The sequence below is a fragment of the Mchenga conophoros genome, linkage group LG11 (genome assembly GCF_057382185.1).
Source record: "Mchenga conophoros isolate Kocher_MC1m ecotype Shallow Benthic linkage group LG11, M_conophoros_male_GT1.1, whole genome shotgun sequence".
Taxonomy (NCBI): domain Eukaryota; kingdom Metazoa; phylum Chordata; class Actinopteri; order Cichliformes; family Cichlidae; genus Mchenga; species Mchenga conophoros.
In genome coordinates, this window is record NC_140536.1 from 25,217,827 (window position 1) to 25,232,636 (window position 14,810).

Genomic DNA, 14,810 nt, shown 5'->3' on the forward strand with positions numbered 1-14,810 from the left:
AGTAGTTAATAACCATAGTAAAGTTGTCATTGTTATACAAATCACTCACATATTACCCCTCCCTTAGTTTCCCCCTCTGTGATTGCTTCATCTCTCTCTCTTTTTAAATCATAAGGAACAGTTGGTGTTTCTCCCTCCCTGCTGCCTCCCTCTGTACAACCTCTCCAGGGAACGCAGGCAAGTTTTACTAGGCCTCTGTTTGCTTTGCTCCAAAGAAGTTAGTATTTTCAAACCTACTTTCTTCCTCCCCTCCCCCACTCTCCTTCAGCGCCCTTACCTGGCTGTGTGTGTCCGTGTGTGTGTGTAGCGCAGACACACCCGACTACCGCATATCAACCAATCACTGATCCAAGAGAGGCGCTCCAAGGAGGTGTGCTTCCTGTACTTCGTGTGAGACAGGAATGGTGCAGGAGTGCGTAGAGAGTTGTGTATTGTGTGATTTGTTTTGGGTTTTTTTTTTTTTTTTTTTTCGGGGGGTCCACAGAGGCGATCTCATCGGCGGAACACGGGAGTGAAGGAGTGAAGCCGTGGACGCACTCGGTTCGAGTTTTGCTTGATTTATGAGAGGTCTCCCTGTTCAGCGACTGCGAGGACAAGACTGGGAGAAAAAGGAGGGCAAAGATAAGTGTCAATCTGTTGAGACTTGTTTGGGAATTTGAGCGAAGACGGGAGGTGGGGGAGAGGCAGCAAAGACATTTTAGGCGTAAACATTAACTTCTCACCAGAGGAAAAGCCAGAGGAGATTTAAAGCTGAATGTATGTATTCTTTAAAAAAGGAGAACTTTTTCTTGGGTCAATCTGATAATGTGAACGCAAGGAGGGAATTTTCTGTGTTGTGCAATCCCATGTTTTTGAGCTGAGCTGGGGAGGAGGAGGAGGAGGAGACCAGATCTTCACCGGATACAACATTCAGGTGAGTTGTTTATTATTATTATTATTATTATTATTTTAGATGGATTAAAAACACCACGCTGTAAATTGCTTCTGCTTTGAAGACAGATTTAGATCTGGTTAAGCTGCGAGATGTGGTTTGCATGCTACATGCCGTGCCTATGTGTCACTGGGCCTTGCTTTCTCGAAGGCTGCTTTTGGTATGCTGTTCTTTGCAGGTCTCTAATGCATTCTTAAATACTGTAAAAGGGTGTCCCTTTCTTCCACTGACTTGCTTCTTGATTTCCTGTTGTTAAAAAAAGATCTTGTCATTGATTTTTGTTTAAAGTGCAAAACTTGTTAAAAATGCAGACAGAAAACGCACAGATTATTGTCCAAGTTATAACATTTTAGAGGCTGTGGCTCTCCAGATGATTGATATGTCACTAATATTCATTCAAATTTTTATTAAGCTTTATACTTTACTTAATTTGGTCAATATCGTAGTCATTTATCTGACATATTGGTTTGAATCTTAATGCAATGCAATTTCGAGACTGACACTGACTGCTCTTTTCTAGGTTCTCCAATAACAATGGTACTATGGGGACCAAAAGGCCCAGTTGGACCCTCTTTGACACTTTAACAAAAACAAGCAGGTCTGACCACAAGCTTCAGCCAGGTGGAAAAATCCCCCTGGATTCAAGTCCCAGACCAGCAATGACTGGTTGGTTTAAGCGAGAGCTAGAACGCACGACAAAGAAAGGTGACACATTTCCCAGAATGAAAAAAGGTCTTACAAGTCCTGATAGAAGATTGTGCACTGAGATGGATGAAGAAAGAGGGGAAAGGAGGTGGAATGACAGGCCCCCCAAAAAAGCAGAGACTGATGTCTGGGGCCAAGAAAGAGAGAGGACATTCCAGGTTGAGAAGGAAAGATATGAGGGTAGACGCAGAGAAAAGGATGAGGGGAAACCCACTGGAAGAGGATACATAGAAGATGAGAAGTTACGCCAGAGGGGACGATATCAGGAGTTGTCTGATATTAGGTTTCAAGACGGCAGAAGAGAGGTGGATGAATCTTGGGATAGAAGAATGGTAAGAATGGGTTCCCCGCACAGAAGAAAGGAGAGAGAGAACTATGCAGACAGAAAGGAGAATGAGAATGCAAGAAGAAGAGAGAAAAGGAGAGACATCAGGAGTGAAGGTGATGATGATGAGAGAAGGCCGAGGAGGGAAAGAGGGAGGGACAGAGAGAGGGAGGAGCTGATACTTCAATACAGCAGAAGTGAGGGGGACTACATGGGCAAAATGGCAAATGACAGAGATCGAGAAATGCAGCGATATAGAGACAGAAACAGAGACAAAGAAAGAAGGAAAGAAACTGACAGGCAGGACAAGGAAGGTGGGAGAGACTTAAAGGAAGATAGAAGAGACAGAAGAGAGTACGAGCCTGAGAGAGACAGGAAAAAGAGGGGAAAAGAAGCTGGTACTAGAATAGTTGATGCAACAGGCAGGAGCAGTCGATCACCGAAGGAGTGGGCTCCCGGTCCGCCAGCACGAGCTCACAGCAGTGGAGAGTGGAGCAGTGATCCTGACAATGAGAAGAGACACAGAATATACAGGGACAGGTATGAAGAACGGGAATCAAGGAGAGACAGCAGTTTTGAAAAGAAAAGAGAGAGAGAAACATGGAGGGATCAAGACAGAACTGCTGATAAAAGTCAAAGGCAAATAAGAAATGAGAGACAAGAGAGCGATAAAGGAGAAAAGACTGGCAATATGCCAGAGCAGAGAAGGATGTGGTTAGAGCCACAGAGGGGCAAGAATAGCACAGACAAATTTGTAGACAGCAACAGGCACACAGAGCGGAAAGAGCTACGGGGAGAAGGAGAGATGAGTATGTACTCCCAGACGGAGAGAGGAAGAGATGGGCGACCAGTAAAAGAGGAACCAGATTGTGAAAGAAGGCAGGGGGGGAGAAGTGAGTACAGGGAAGACGCACAGAGGGAACAGGAGGGAGTCGGTGCAGATCAGGAGAGTGTGGGGGAAATCAGGAGAGGGAAGGAACATAGGTCTGACAACGATGCAGGGGTTGAGGAAAGCTGGCAAAAGGATGAACAAGGAGACAACGTCGTAGACGACAGAGAGGATGAGAATGGGAGCAATAACTGGCCACCCTCTGAGAGTGAAGGAGGAAGTGAGGCAGGGTGGAAGAAAGAGAGAAATGAAATGCCATCCACAGAGGATGGCTTCGTGACCGTGTCAAGTGGAGGAGAGGACAGTGAAGAAGGGTTTAGGGACTGTCAGGAATTCCAGGAAGGTGGAACCCAGACACCTGCTGGCTTCCAGGGGTTTGTGGGAGATCAGAAGAGGGAGGAAGGACGGACAGTGGGGGAGGTGGAAACAGCTGACGGGGAGGATCAGGGGGAGGAGAAGCAGCCAAAGTACGTCTTCTGTGTGGTTGGGCAAACTCTTCCCCGATCAAAACCCAGCAATATTTTACCATTGCAGGTTGATCAGATTGGAGGAGTGGAAAGAAGCGACACGAATTTAGAAACTCACCATGAGTTGGTTGATGACATCACTCAGCAGCCTCAGAAAGACTTGCTTCAGAGATCATGTAGAAATGATGAGCACCCAATGATAAACAACTGGGACACAGGAAGTGAGCATAAAGTTCAGAGGGAGGAGAGGCTCTCCACAGAAGAAGCAACTGAAAGCGAAATCCACTCCAGAGCGCCTTCAGCGGTTCATAATTTAAAATATAGAAAGGAAATGAGACGTAAAGTGAAACAGTCATATTCTGAAATGGGAAGAAAGGACTCAAAAACTGAGAGACTTCTCCAGGAATGGAGAGAGAAAACTAAAGAGCCAACAGACAAAAAAGAGATGCAAACTCCAATTTCTCAATCAGCGATAGATCAACTGCAGCCCATCTTGGATCAGATAAACACTACAGGAATGAGTCCAGAGGAGGTGGAAGCTATTCGGATCAGACTGAGTGGGACATGGAGCGTGTCTGAGGAGCCCAAGCGGCATTCCCAAGCCCCCCACCTTAAATGGGCTAAAAATGTGGTCCGTGAGATCCTGGGACATTCAGAGGAAGAACCAAGCACAGAGGCCCAGGAAGATCAACCAGCTGCCAACCAGACTGAGACCAGCAACGCCAAGCCACAAGAGGAAGTTGCAGAAGAAACAAGGGAGGTACCTGCGATTAAGCTGAGTATGGAAGAAGATGACTTAGAGCCAGAGCTGGAAGAGCTGTTCGATGCGAGAGGTATGGGGCAGAGCCAAGCCCACATGCATGCTGACCAGTTCACGGCTATGCATGTTGTAACGCATACACACACTCATGCTGACACGGCGCTAGAATCAGAAAGGAAGGAAGATTGCAGCATGGACAAAACAACTTTAGAGCCTTCTGGTGAAGTTCAGTTAGGAAAGTCAGACATAAAGGTGACAGTCAGTGAAACTGAAGACGATGAGGTTAATTTGAAAGAAAGCGAAAAAGAAAAACTCAGAGAGAAGGAAGCGGAGATGTATTTAAGTGCGAACAACACCCTTTACAAGCCTAACAGCTGCCCTATTCTTTATCATGACTGCGAGTCTGAGCTCCTGTGCCCCTCTAGTGAGGGTGAGAGCCAGGGGGTGGACTATGGAAGGGATGAAAGTGAAGAAGAAAGACAAGGAAGGGAGCCTGAAGATAGGGTTAATGCAGTGGACGTGATAGTACCAGAACTGACTGAGGTGAATTGCGTAGAGGCAGAAGGGCAAGTAGGGAATCTGGAGAGCTCCTACAGTTCTCAGAAACTGGGTTCCAAAGAGCCGTCTCGAAGAAAGGGAGTCCATAAAACAACTCAAAGAAGAAATGTAGACGTGGAAGAAGATGAAGGTGTTGGAAGGGATCGCAGAACCAGAGTATTTTATGCAACAGGTAAAGAAAGAAGGTTGAGGATGGAAACATTGTGGCTGTCTTCTCAGTTCAGTCCTAATGTTTCCAGGAAAGCTGCATAGTTACCTCACCTCCCTCCTTTTTACTCATTTTTTTTAAAACAAAAAAAACGTCTTTCCTCTTTCAAATCAAATGGCAACGCATGAAATTTTAATCATTTAATCAATGACATTTCAAGATAGACTGACCTCAGAGGAAACTAGATTTAAACGTCTCAGGATTTACTCATGCACCAAATGATGCTTCACGACTGTGTTGGTTTATTTATTTTTTTAAAATGAATTTTACTTAATAGTCATCTTGTCATTTCCACTTACTTGAAGCCTTTACTTTTATTTTTGCTCCTTTTTTTTTTTTTTTTTAAATAATTTTTTTTAAATTTAATTAAATTTATTTTGAATCAGTCACGGGGACCTCAGATCATAGGCAGACTTCATTATCATTACCCCGATCTGAGCACAAAACGCTACCTTCATTGGAAACTACGTCAATGTTGAGTATACAGGTAGTGGGAGGAGATAAGAGTAGGTGGAGATGGACAAACTCCTGCCCCGGGAAAACCCAGAGCAGGAGTTAAAAAGTCACAGTTGAGCCACAAGAAAGACACAAGAAATAAGCTTTGGACACACTAATCTCTTCAGTTATTTATCAAGCTTACTAAATTAACCAGCTCATTTATTTAAATTATTGCCTATTTAAATGCAACTATGTTGCTGTACAATGTGTCAACAAATGGATACTTTTATATTGCAGATGATGAGGATGATCGGAGCAAAAGCTTGAGCGAAATGGGGCTGAGGTGAGAATAACTGTCACATATACTGTGTGTGTGTGTGTGTGTGTGTGTGTGTGTGTGTGTGTGTGTGTGTGTGTGTGTACAGATGCACATATATATGCTCTTTTTTTTTTTTTTTTCTTTTTTTTTAAACATTTGATGTACCTGATATTAAGAACAGTCTTGTCTTAACTTGTCTTAACTGTGTTGTTTGAGTTTGGGAGTGCTTAACAAATTTATTAGACAGCTTGTGTTTAAAACTAAAAAGGGTATATTGTTATTTATTAGGGCAAATAACAAATTTGAACTGGCACTCTGCAGTTCTCTGAAAATTCAGAATAGCTATCAATTAATTCATATCAATTAAGTAATCAAGCATATATAATCATTTTTCTGTTAATGAATGTAATTAAATTACTAATTTGGCATCTCAAAGAATAATAATATGCTTTACTGTGCTGTTTTTTTTCTGCTTTTGTGTAAAACAGTAAATTTGAACATTGGTGGAAAGCCACAATAATTCGTTTTAGTATTAAAAATATAATTTTGATTAAAAGGTTTGGATATTACAGAAGCATTAAAAAAGGATTTGGGCAAATGCTGTTAGGGCGGCTGTGGTGGTCTAATAAATTTGTTAAGTACTGTACATATTTCAGTGAAAGGTCACTCGTAATGTAAATTAATAAAAGAGAAATGCCTATAATTTACTCATTAATGCAAATAGGTCATGTCACATTTCTTATATTTAATTTCCTTCCTGTCGCTGTAGGAATCTTTTGGGCACAATCGAAAGACAGAAAAGTAATTCAAGGTTCTACAGTGAGTATCTCTGCTCTACCTGTCTTTTTTGCTTCTTTACCTTTTTAAAGTAGCCCATTATATATACTTTACATACAAGCCGAGCACATCAACTCAGTTCTTACGATGATTCATTGGAAGAAGGCAACAATATGTCGGTAACAAAGTGACAGGTTGTACTCTGCTCTAATTACAGTCGGGAAAAGTGTGATGCAACTTGAGTATTTCCCTCGAATGTGTGTGATTCATTGGCTTATAACTATAAAGGCCATAAACTTCGAGTGCTGTATACTAGTGCCTTGTCACGTTTATAAATGATGACTTAAAAGATCTAAAATGGCAGTGGTCCTTTTGCCTAATGATATTATGAAATGGATATTGGGAGAAATGGGGCAGTAATGTGTCTTTGGCTGCACTGTATATACCGGTGTATTTGAAAGTCACAGGCGTGTTTCTGCAAGCGTTCATATTTTCTAACATGTTGAGAGGAAACACAGCTGCTTCTACAACTTTGCCTCCACACACCTACTTGTTGGAATGCAAAGACAAATGCAAACAGCTCCTTATGGGTAGTGCTGTTCCTGTCTGGCCTGTTTTCCTTTGCTCCTTTTAATTTAAAAAAAAAAATGTCTACCTTATTTTTCTCTCGTGCACTCTTTATTTATTCGTCTCTCTTCCTGCCTCTCACCCAGATGCTGCACAACTCTATCAGCAATACAGTGAGGCAGCCCAGAACTCTGAGATCCTGCGTCAGGCTCGTTCTGAATTCCTCTCTGTGAGTGAGGACCAAACTTCGTCTCCTCTTCCCTCACCTCCTCCTGCCCGCAGAGCTCTTCCTCCCATTCCCCCACAACCACATCCCAAGTCCTTCTCCCACACAGGCTCTTTCCCTATCCAAAGCTTGCATCTCCCTGAATGCCCCAGGGGTGAACGTAGAGCTTCTTCCCCACGTCTGTCAATCTCACAGTCGTCCTCGCTGTGGCGAGATCTGCCGGGGGTCAGGAACAGTGCTGAGCTAGATGAGCTCACAGAGGACCAGAGGCGGCTACAAGAGGTAACTTTGACTTAATCCACATATGAAAGGGTCGGCATTTGATTGCATAAAAATCATCACAAATCATGCATTTTCCTTTAGACTTCACTGGAGCAGGAATATTATGCAAGTAACTTTCCATCAGATGATCAATAGCAGTAATATTATTAGTCATTTTTTCATAGATGGGCTGTCTTAATAGCAGCTGTTTGCATCACAGTTATCTGTGACTTTCCTTACAGACTTCCTCTTAAGCTTCTGAGCTTGATTTAATTGTAAATTTGATATTTATGTGTAAATGTTAAGGATCAGTGTAACAGTCTGTATTTGCATTTCTGGGGAAAAAACTGGCAAAACATTTTTGCGTAGTGGAAATTCAGACTCCTCCAGATACTTAAATGCCGTTTTTAACATTTCTAGACTTACTCATTGTTTCTTTTGAGTTTTTCTTAAGATTGTAGTGATTCGGCTCCTTTTGCTCAATGTTTCATACAAGTGCTCAGATTGCATTTTACGTTGTCAGCTTTTTAAAAACTGTTTATAGGAAGTCACGTGACTTACGTGAATCAGCTTTTCATTATCATTGCATCACACTTATGCCCACTCAAATTGTCTAAATTATTCCTTGTATTATTCCACACTAACCCTCCGGGTTTTCTACGTTTTACTGGCAGATGTGCATCTCTTGCGAGAATATTCAGTTGCATAAACATGTGCATTTTTCCTTGTAAACTCCCAAAGACTTGTTGTGAAATTGTGCTCCTTGGAAATTTCCCAGCCTCTAGCAGACTGACAGCAGTGTGGTTATTAGCTGCAGTTTTTGGGCAGTTGACACATGCTTAACGTTCGCACTTTTGATTTTGGTTTCAAGGTGAGGTTTGAAGTTATTACCTCAGAAGCTTCCTACTGCCGGAGTTTGGAAATTGTCGTTGACCACTTTGTCAAGTCTAAACAGCTGGGGGCGCAGCTGACCACTCAGGACAAGAACTGGCTCTTTTCAAGGCTGGTTGATGTTCGTGCCATTAGCCACAGGTCAGAACTATAACTCTGCTATACATTTGCATTTACTTGAAATAGTTGTCTTTACATTTAGATACAGCTATGAGACTAAAGCCTGTCATTTACTGCTTTTTGTTAAATTTAAGATTAAAGCTGTCTGGATCAAATTCATTATTAAAATATGCATTTGCTCAAAAACCTCTTCTTATCAGTTACATGATTGTAGTTACTCATCATAATAAAGGTGTACTAATATATAGTAATAGTTTTGGCATGCATCGATATTCTTGTGCCCATTGTGCTTTGCAGGCACAAAGTTTGAAGTCGTTGGTTTTTAAAAAAAAATGCTGCTTTGTGATTTTTAGTTTTCTGTCAAAACTGGAGGAGCGGGTGGAATCAGATGTAATGCACTTCACCGTCTGCGACATCATTTATCGGCAGTGTCCGCTCTTCAGAAAAGCCTATGTGCCTTACCTCACCAACCAGTCCTATCAGGATGCAACTTATCAGAGACTCATGTAAGCCACTGAATCATGCTGTGTTGCCTCTGTTTGGTTCTAAAATCTTGTATCTATTTATTTTATTTTATTTTTATTTATTCATTTGTGGTGTGTTGGCTCTCTCTAGTGGTATGCCTAGAGTGGTACGCCTGTCTACCCTTATTTGGATTACCGTACTGACGGTATGCCGCCGCTGCTTTCAGGAACCATTGGAATTCTTTAGATTGCGTGAACTATTCATTAGTTAAGGTAATGGAAAGGGTGGATGCTTGGTGGCAAACTCCATATCCCACAATTCATAGCACGCCTCTGCCGAGTCAAACAATGGCGGCCACTACTTTGTTTTTATATTGCTCTTATTACTGTTTCTAGGTCACAAAATAAACTTTTAAGACATTTTCAGGCAAGAATGTTGCTGTGTAAACTTCAAATATCTGCTCGTTTTATCAATACATCCCATATTAGCAACAGTGTTCAGATGTCGTTGGTGCCGCCTGACCGCTAACTCGGCTTTTCTCTCGTGTTTGTTTATCGCCCACTTTGCGCCAGAAAGAGGAAACCAACGGATATCATGCTAAACAACAGCAGCGCGTTTAAGCTTTATCAGCTTTTGTTAGAATTTATTTGATATTAATTTCTAGTATCAGCTGATGTTTGCTGGAGCCACAGCTGTAAAAGCTGCTGGTCATTATGTCGGTTTGGATATCCTAGTGAGAGGGGAAACATGAAGATGAAACCAGGAGATGTCCTTACTGAATCATCAGAGCTGAACAGGTGATGGAGAAACAGGTTTACCTTTTAGGTGACATGAATGAGTTGAAGGGAAGTTATGAACGGTTTCTGAAAGACAAATAACACCAGGATCCTTTTCTACAGCTGACAGCAGGTAACTGTGCAGGAGCGGATCTGGCAAAGTTTTTGCTAGGGGGGCCAGATAGGGCATTAAAAAGGAAAGGGGGGCACAAAGAAATACTTTTCTTTCTTATTCTCATTTAATATCTAGCTTTTATTAAATAATTATCTGAATCTCACAACCAAAGTTTGTATAATAATGCAAAAGATTGGCTGTAGACCATTGTCAATCAATCAGAACGCTGTGTAAAAATAACAAAAAACAGAATAGTGAATGCAAAATTGTGATGTACTTGCAGCCTCGTCCTCTTGTCTCTCTGTATGCTGCGCTGCATATAGGAGATATCAAAATACAGTTTACTTTGATTTGCGCCTTGACCTGAATTTTAAAAATATTTGGGGAAAAAGCACTATGCTGCAAAAAATGAAAAATAAATATTTGCAAAATATCTGGATAAATATTTATTTTACGTGTTTGATGTGTGTGGCGGGGTGTGGTCTGCAGTGTCGCTGCAGGGGAGGTGGACCCACCTGAGCAGCATCTGCAATCGCGCCTCTCCGGGTTAAAGTCGGACATAAAGTCCGGCATAGGCACACTTAAAATTTCTTCTGAAATTTTCGCTGTCTAGTTATGGTTAAAATTTCTCTTTTCCTTCCAGGAATGAGAATCCAAGGTTTAAAATGATCGTGGAGAAAATAGAGAAGAATGCTGTTTGTCAGAGACTTCCTCTTCGCTCCTTCCTTGTGCTTCCCTTCCAAAGGATTACAAGACTTAAGTTGCTGGTCCAGGTGTGTATGAAAGCTCTCTGCAGCAGTTTTAGTTGACGTTTGGTCCTTTTTGCTATTTTGTCACTTGAACACATTCATGCTGTTTCTGTCCAGAATATTGTCAAGAGAACAACACGCGGCACGGCGGAGGCAACGCAGGCCATCAAAGCTCTAAAACAACTGGAGAAGGTACAGCGACACACTTTTTTTTTTTTTTTTTTTTTTTTTAAATTCACTGAATATTTACAAATAATAGCAAAATTACAGTTACTAAAAATAAGCGGAATATCTCAAGACTACTTGTTGTGAAATCAGTGTTTTATTTGTCGCTCTTCTAGATTATTCAACAAGGTAATGACAGCATCTCTCAAATGAAAAGCATCGAGTCTCTGGTTTCTCTCAGTGCTAAGGTGGACTTTGAGTGCAAGGTGGGTAATTAACGACCTTCCAAATGTGTCCAGTATGCTTCTCAACAATCAAAACTACCAAATCTCTGGAGTTAATTTTTCCCCATTTAAATAGTTTGGCATTAACAGTTAATATCTGCTTTATCTTCCTTTTTTTCTTTGTGCATTTTTTCTATTGCAGACTCTTCCTTTGATTAGCCAGTCTCGGAGGATGGTTCGAGAAGGTCCTGTCACTCAGCTGATGGATTTCTCTCTTAAGGAGACAGAGAAAAATGCTTATTTGCACCTCTTCAATGACTACTTGCTGCTTTCACTACCAAAGGAGTAAGAACAATCACGCTGTTTTGTGAATGCACAGTAATCCATCACAAGGCATTAAGCATCTCTCTCATTATCATTTGGTTCATCCTGTTACCCTCATATCTACTGTCTTATGTCGTCACCTCTTCAGTAATCAGTATTTCCTTCCGCTGTCTCATTTCTTCTGTGATTTTTTTTTTTCTCTTGCTGTTTGCAGAGGGGGAAGATTTACGGTAATTGATCACTGTCCAGTATCAGAGCTGCGTGTTGAGAACTGTCGTGTCAAACTTCACTCCCTACAGAAGAATCTGTTCCTGTTGTATATGGCACAAAAATCCCTGCTCCTCAGGACTGATGCACCGTAAGAGATTGGATAGTAGCAGTAGTGTCTGCAGTGTTTACCGCATAATAAAAATTTGTATAAGATGCATCTTATTTGTATTTTTCCAGGAGTGATAAGCTTCGTTGGATATCCGCCCTCTCCAGGCCCCATACTGAAGTAGATTTTTCTAGTGCACAAGGTAAAGTTTTCACCTTGGGTTAGATGTTGCAATTTGTTTAGTTCATGGTTAAATGTGAGTGAAACCCTTGAATTCCCTTTATAGCAGTCAATAAACCCAACAGTGTGTTAAAGATTCTTCTCCGGTTTATATCATCAATAACAATATGAATTTGTACATGACAGTAAATTAAACATCCGGCTAAAGCAAAGCATTTGATGTTTACCAAAAATAGGAACAGAAATTTTTTTTTAAATCAGATTTTTCTTTCACAGCAGTGCTGAGATTTGGAGAGTCTAGCATTCAAAACAGAGGCCTTTAGATGCAACATTGTAGACAATCTTGTATGGGCAAGTGACCTCAGTCTTAAAGGGAGAAAAGACTCTTGTCTGTTGTCTGTAATGTGACGTTCCTGCACCTAATGCATTTTTTCTGGGTGCTCTGCTTTCCTCCCATAATCCAAAAGCACGATTGTTGGGTTAATTGGTGACTAACTAATGCTAATGTAACTAATGTAACTACCTATTGCCCAATGTCAGCCGATGCATAGTTGGATGGACTACTGCAAAGGAAAACATTAAATTTGGCCCAAGATTTTGATTCATACAACTGTAGCATGATGATTTGTCTAAACACACATCAGTCCATTCAGTACTGGAGACAGCATCCCACAGTCTCCTGCAAATAACCTAAATATGTAAACAGTGGGAAACTTTAAGACAATAGTGTGTTAACTTCCTTTAACTTTTATCCTTTCCATTTTTCCTCTTGCAGATTTCGAACAGATGCAATGTATCCGAGCTTTTTTTGCTCAACAGCCAGATGAGTTGTCCTTAGAAAAAGCTGATGTCATTCTGGTGCACCAGGAAAGCAGTGATAGTAAGATCATCTCATTACTTTCATTGTCATTCCCAACTAGAAATGCCTACAAGTATTTGAAGAAATCACTTATGTTGGATTCTATCCTTTTTTCCAGACTGGGTAGAAGGGACGAAGCTCTCTGATCGGCAACGTGGATGGGTGCCCAAATCCCATCTGGAAACCATAGCCAGCTCCAGAGTCAAGAGTCATAACCTGTCAGATGCTCTCAAACTGACAGCGGCCACAGCCACAGCCTGACCCGAGAGTGGACACTATAAAGGATCACACTCAGTTATCTGATTCAGGAACTGCTGGATTAAAGATGATGGACATTCAGTGACATTTCTAGAGGACAATGCAGCAGCTCAAAATGCTATAAGATTGCATCTCAGTGTAGCAGTGGCTCTCATTTGTTTCATGTGTTGAAACAATGTATTCACTTTACTGCATGAAGCAGCAAAGTGAACTGCTGAAGACTGCCAGAAAGGGGGTGTGGGTATTATGGTTTTTATCTGCTATGCACAGTACATTACAAATATTGTGTGTACATCAGTAGATTTGTTTTAAAAAAATATTTTCTTATGGAAATGACTTTTTCCCAAGAAATATTATTCTTGGAATCTGTATTATTTTTTTTGTTGTAATATACGGTTTTTGAAAAATGGGCCCCTGCGTGCAGGAGAGAAATCATGAGATGTATCATAAGAGATCTGCCAGACAATTCCAAGACGTACAACGAGGTTCATAGGTTACATGGGACACATTTCAGTAAACGCAGACTTATGAAATAAGATAAGATAGAACTTTATTAATCCCTCGGGTGGGTTCCTCTGGGAAATTCGACTTTTTTTTTTTTTTTTTTTTTTTAAATAAATAAAAAAAAAAAAATAAAAACATATTTGAACATTGTGTGTGACTTGACAATGAATTGAGGCTGATTTCAAGCTGAACTTTTAAATTTTAAGCTGAACTACATCAGCAGACGGACACAATGCCAGGATTCTGATTTTTAGGTGGGCCACAGTACTTCAGGTTGGGCCTTGTAATTACATAAGTAAATGGTTTTAATACTACATTCATAAATTATTACAAGCAGGCACACCCGGGTTTACAAATTAAGGAAACAATACTCAATCTATCACTCATGTCTTTGTTGTAGACCAATAATTTTCCTGTTGACTTAAACTCTGAGATCCGTATTGCAATAATTCTGTCACATTCAAATGATTATAGCTGATAGACTGGGTGAGCTACATTGAGCAATATCACAGTGGAGAGAGAGCTCAACATACCACAGATTCATAAATGAATGTCAATAGAAACTGCACGTTCTAAATGTTGTCCTACTTTTAATAGAAAATGTAGTTGCTACATTGAGTGACTTCATCCTTACTCTAACACAAATCCAGTTAACACCTGAATTATGCTTATGTGCTTTACCAGTTACCATTCGTTGCAGCCACAAACTGAAAGAATTTTCCTACTGCAAAAAATGTGAAGGCCTGAATAAAAATGCAAGAAAAAAACATATCAGTTAGTCAGAGGTGATCTGTGATCAAAAGCACAGCTGACATTGAATAAAACACAAAGGAAGTGGTTCTCTTTTTTTCATAGTTAAAAACTTAATATTCTAACATTTTTCACCATGTTCGTGTAAAGTATAATGTAGTGTTTAGACTCAATGTAAGCCTTTGTCAGCTGATTCCAATTTATTATTCCTCTCGAACACAAAACATCAGGGGAAAAAAATAGCTTTTTTGAGGAAAGACACAAACCCAAGTGTGTTTGTGTGACACGTAGAGGTCCACAAATTTGGAGTGAGGGTCAAAGCACTACCAGCAAAGACTACGAACATGTTAATGTCTTCAAACAAACTTTAATGCAACAGTTGCTGCTTAAATATGTTTGATTTTGAAACAAGTCAACTTTGATGAAGTGGCACTGTCTCACAATTCAACTACATAGTCATAAAAATCTAAATTCAGTAAACCTTCTCATGACATATAGGTCACTATTACATTTACAACAACACTGAACAGTCAGAGTTCACATTCTCTGACTTGGTCATTTAAAGCTTGTCTCATGTCGTGTTTTGGAGGATGGTGCTGCAGTGTTCTTGTTGGTTCCCAATAATGGGAGAAAACTCAAGATAATGCTGCTGTTATTTGTGGGTTAAGACTAGTTTATGGTGC

At 40.6% G+C, this 14,810-nt stretch overlaps 1 protein-coding gene across 2 annotated transcripts; it reads left to right on the plus strand.

Moving 5' to 3' along the window:
* Positions 1-236: 236 nt before the first annotated feature.
* On the plus strand, positions 237-13,527 carry arhgef5 (Rho guanine nucleotide exchange factor (GEF) 5). Of its 2 annotated transcripts, none has more exons than XM_085291820.1 (15): positions 237-913; positions 1,452-4,807; positions 5,579-5,624; positions 6,370-6,419; positions 7,091-7,452; positions 8,303-8,463; positions 8,796-8,948; positions 10,442-10,571; positions 10,665-10,739; positions 10,889-10,978; positions 11,139-11,281; positions 11,475-11,618; positions 11,708-11,778; positions 12,532-12,636; positions 12,734-13,527. In XM_085291820.1, exons 2-15 carry the CDS (start codon positions 1,474-1,476, stop codon positions 12,874-12,876), a joined length of 5,007 nt encoding a protein of 1,668 aa, XP_085147946.1. In that variant the 5' UTR covers positions 237-913; positions 1,452-1,473; the 3' UTR covers positions 12,877-13,527. The 2 variants fall into 2 exon arrangements, with proteins under 2 accessions (XP_085147946.1, XP_085147947.1); XM_085291821.1 differs by having other exon boundaries at positions 315-913; positions 1,452-4,150.
* The last annotated feature ends 1,283 nt before the right edge of the window (positions 13,528-14,810 follow it).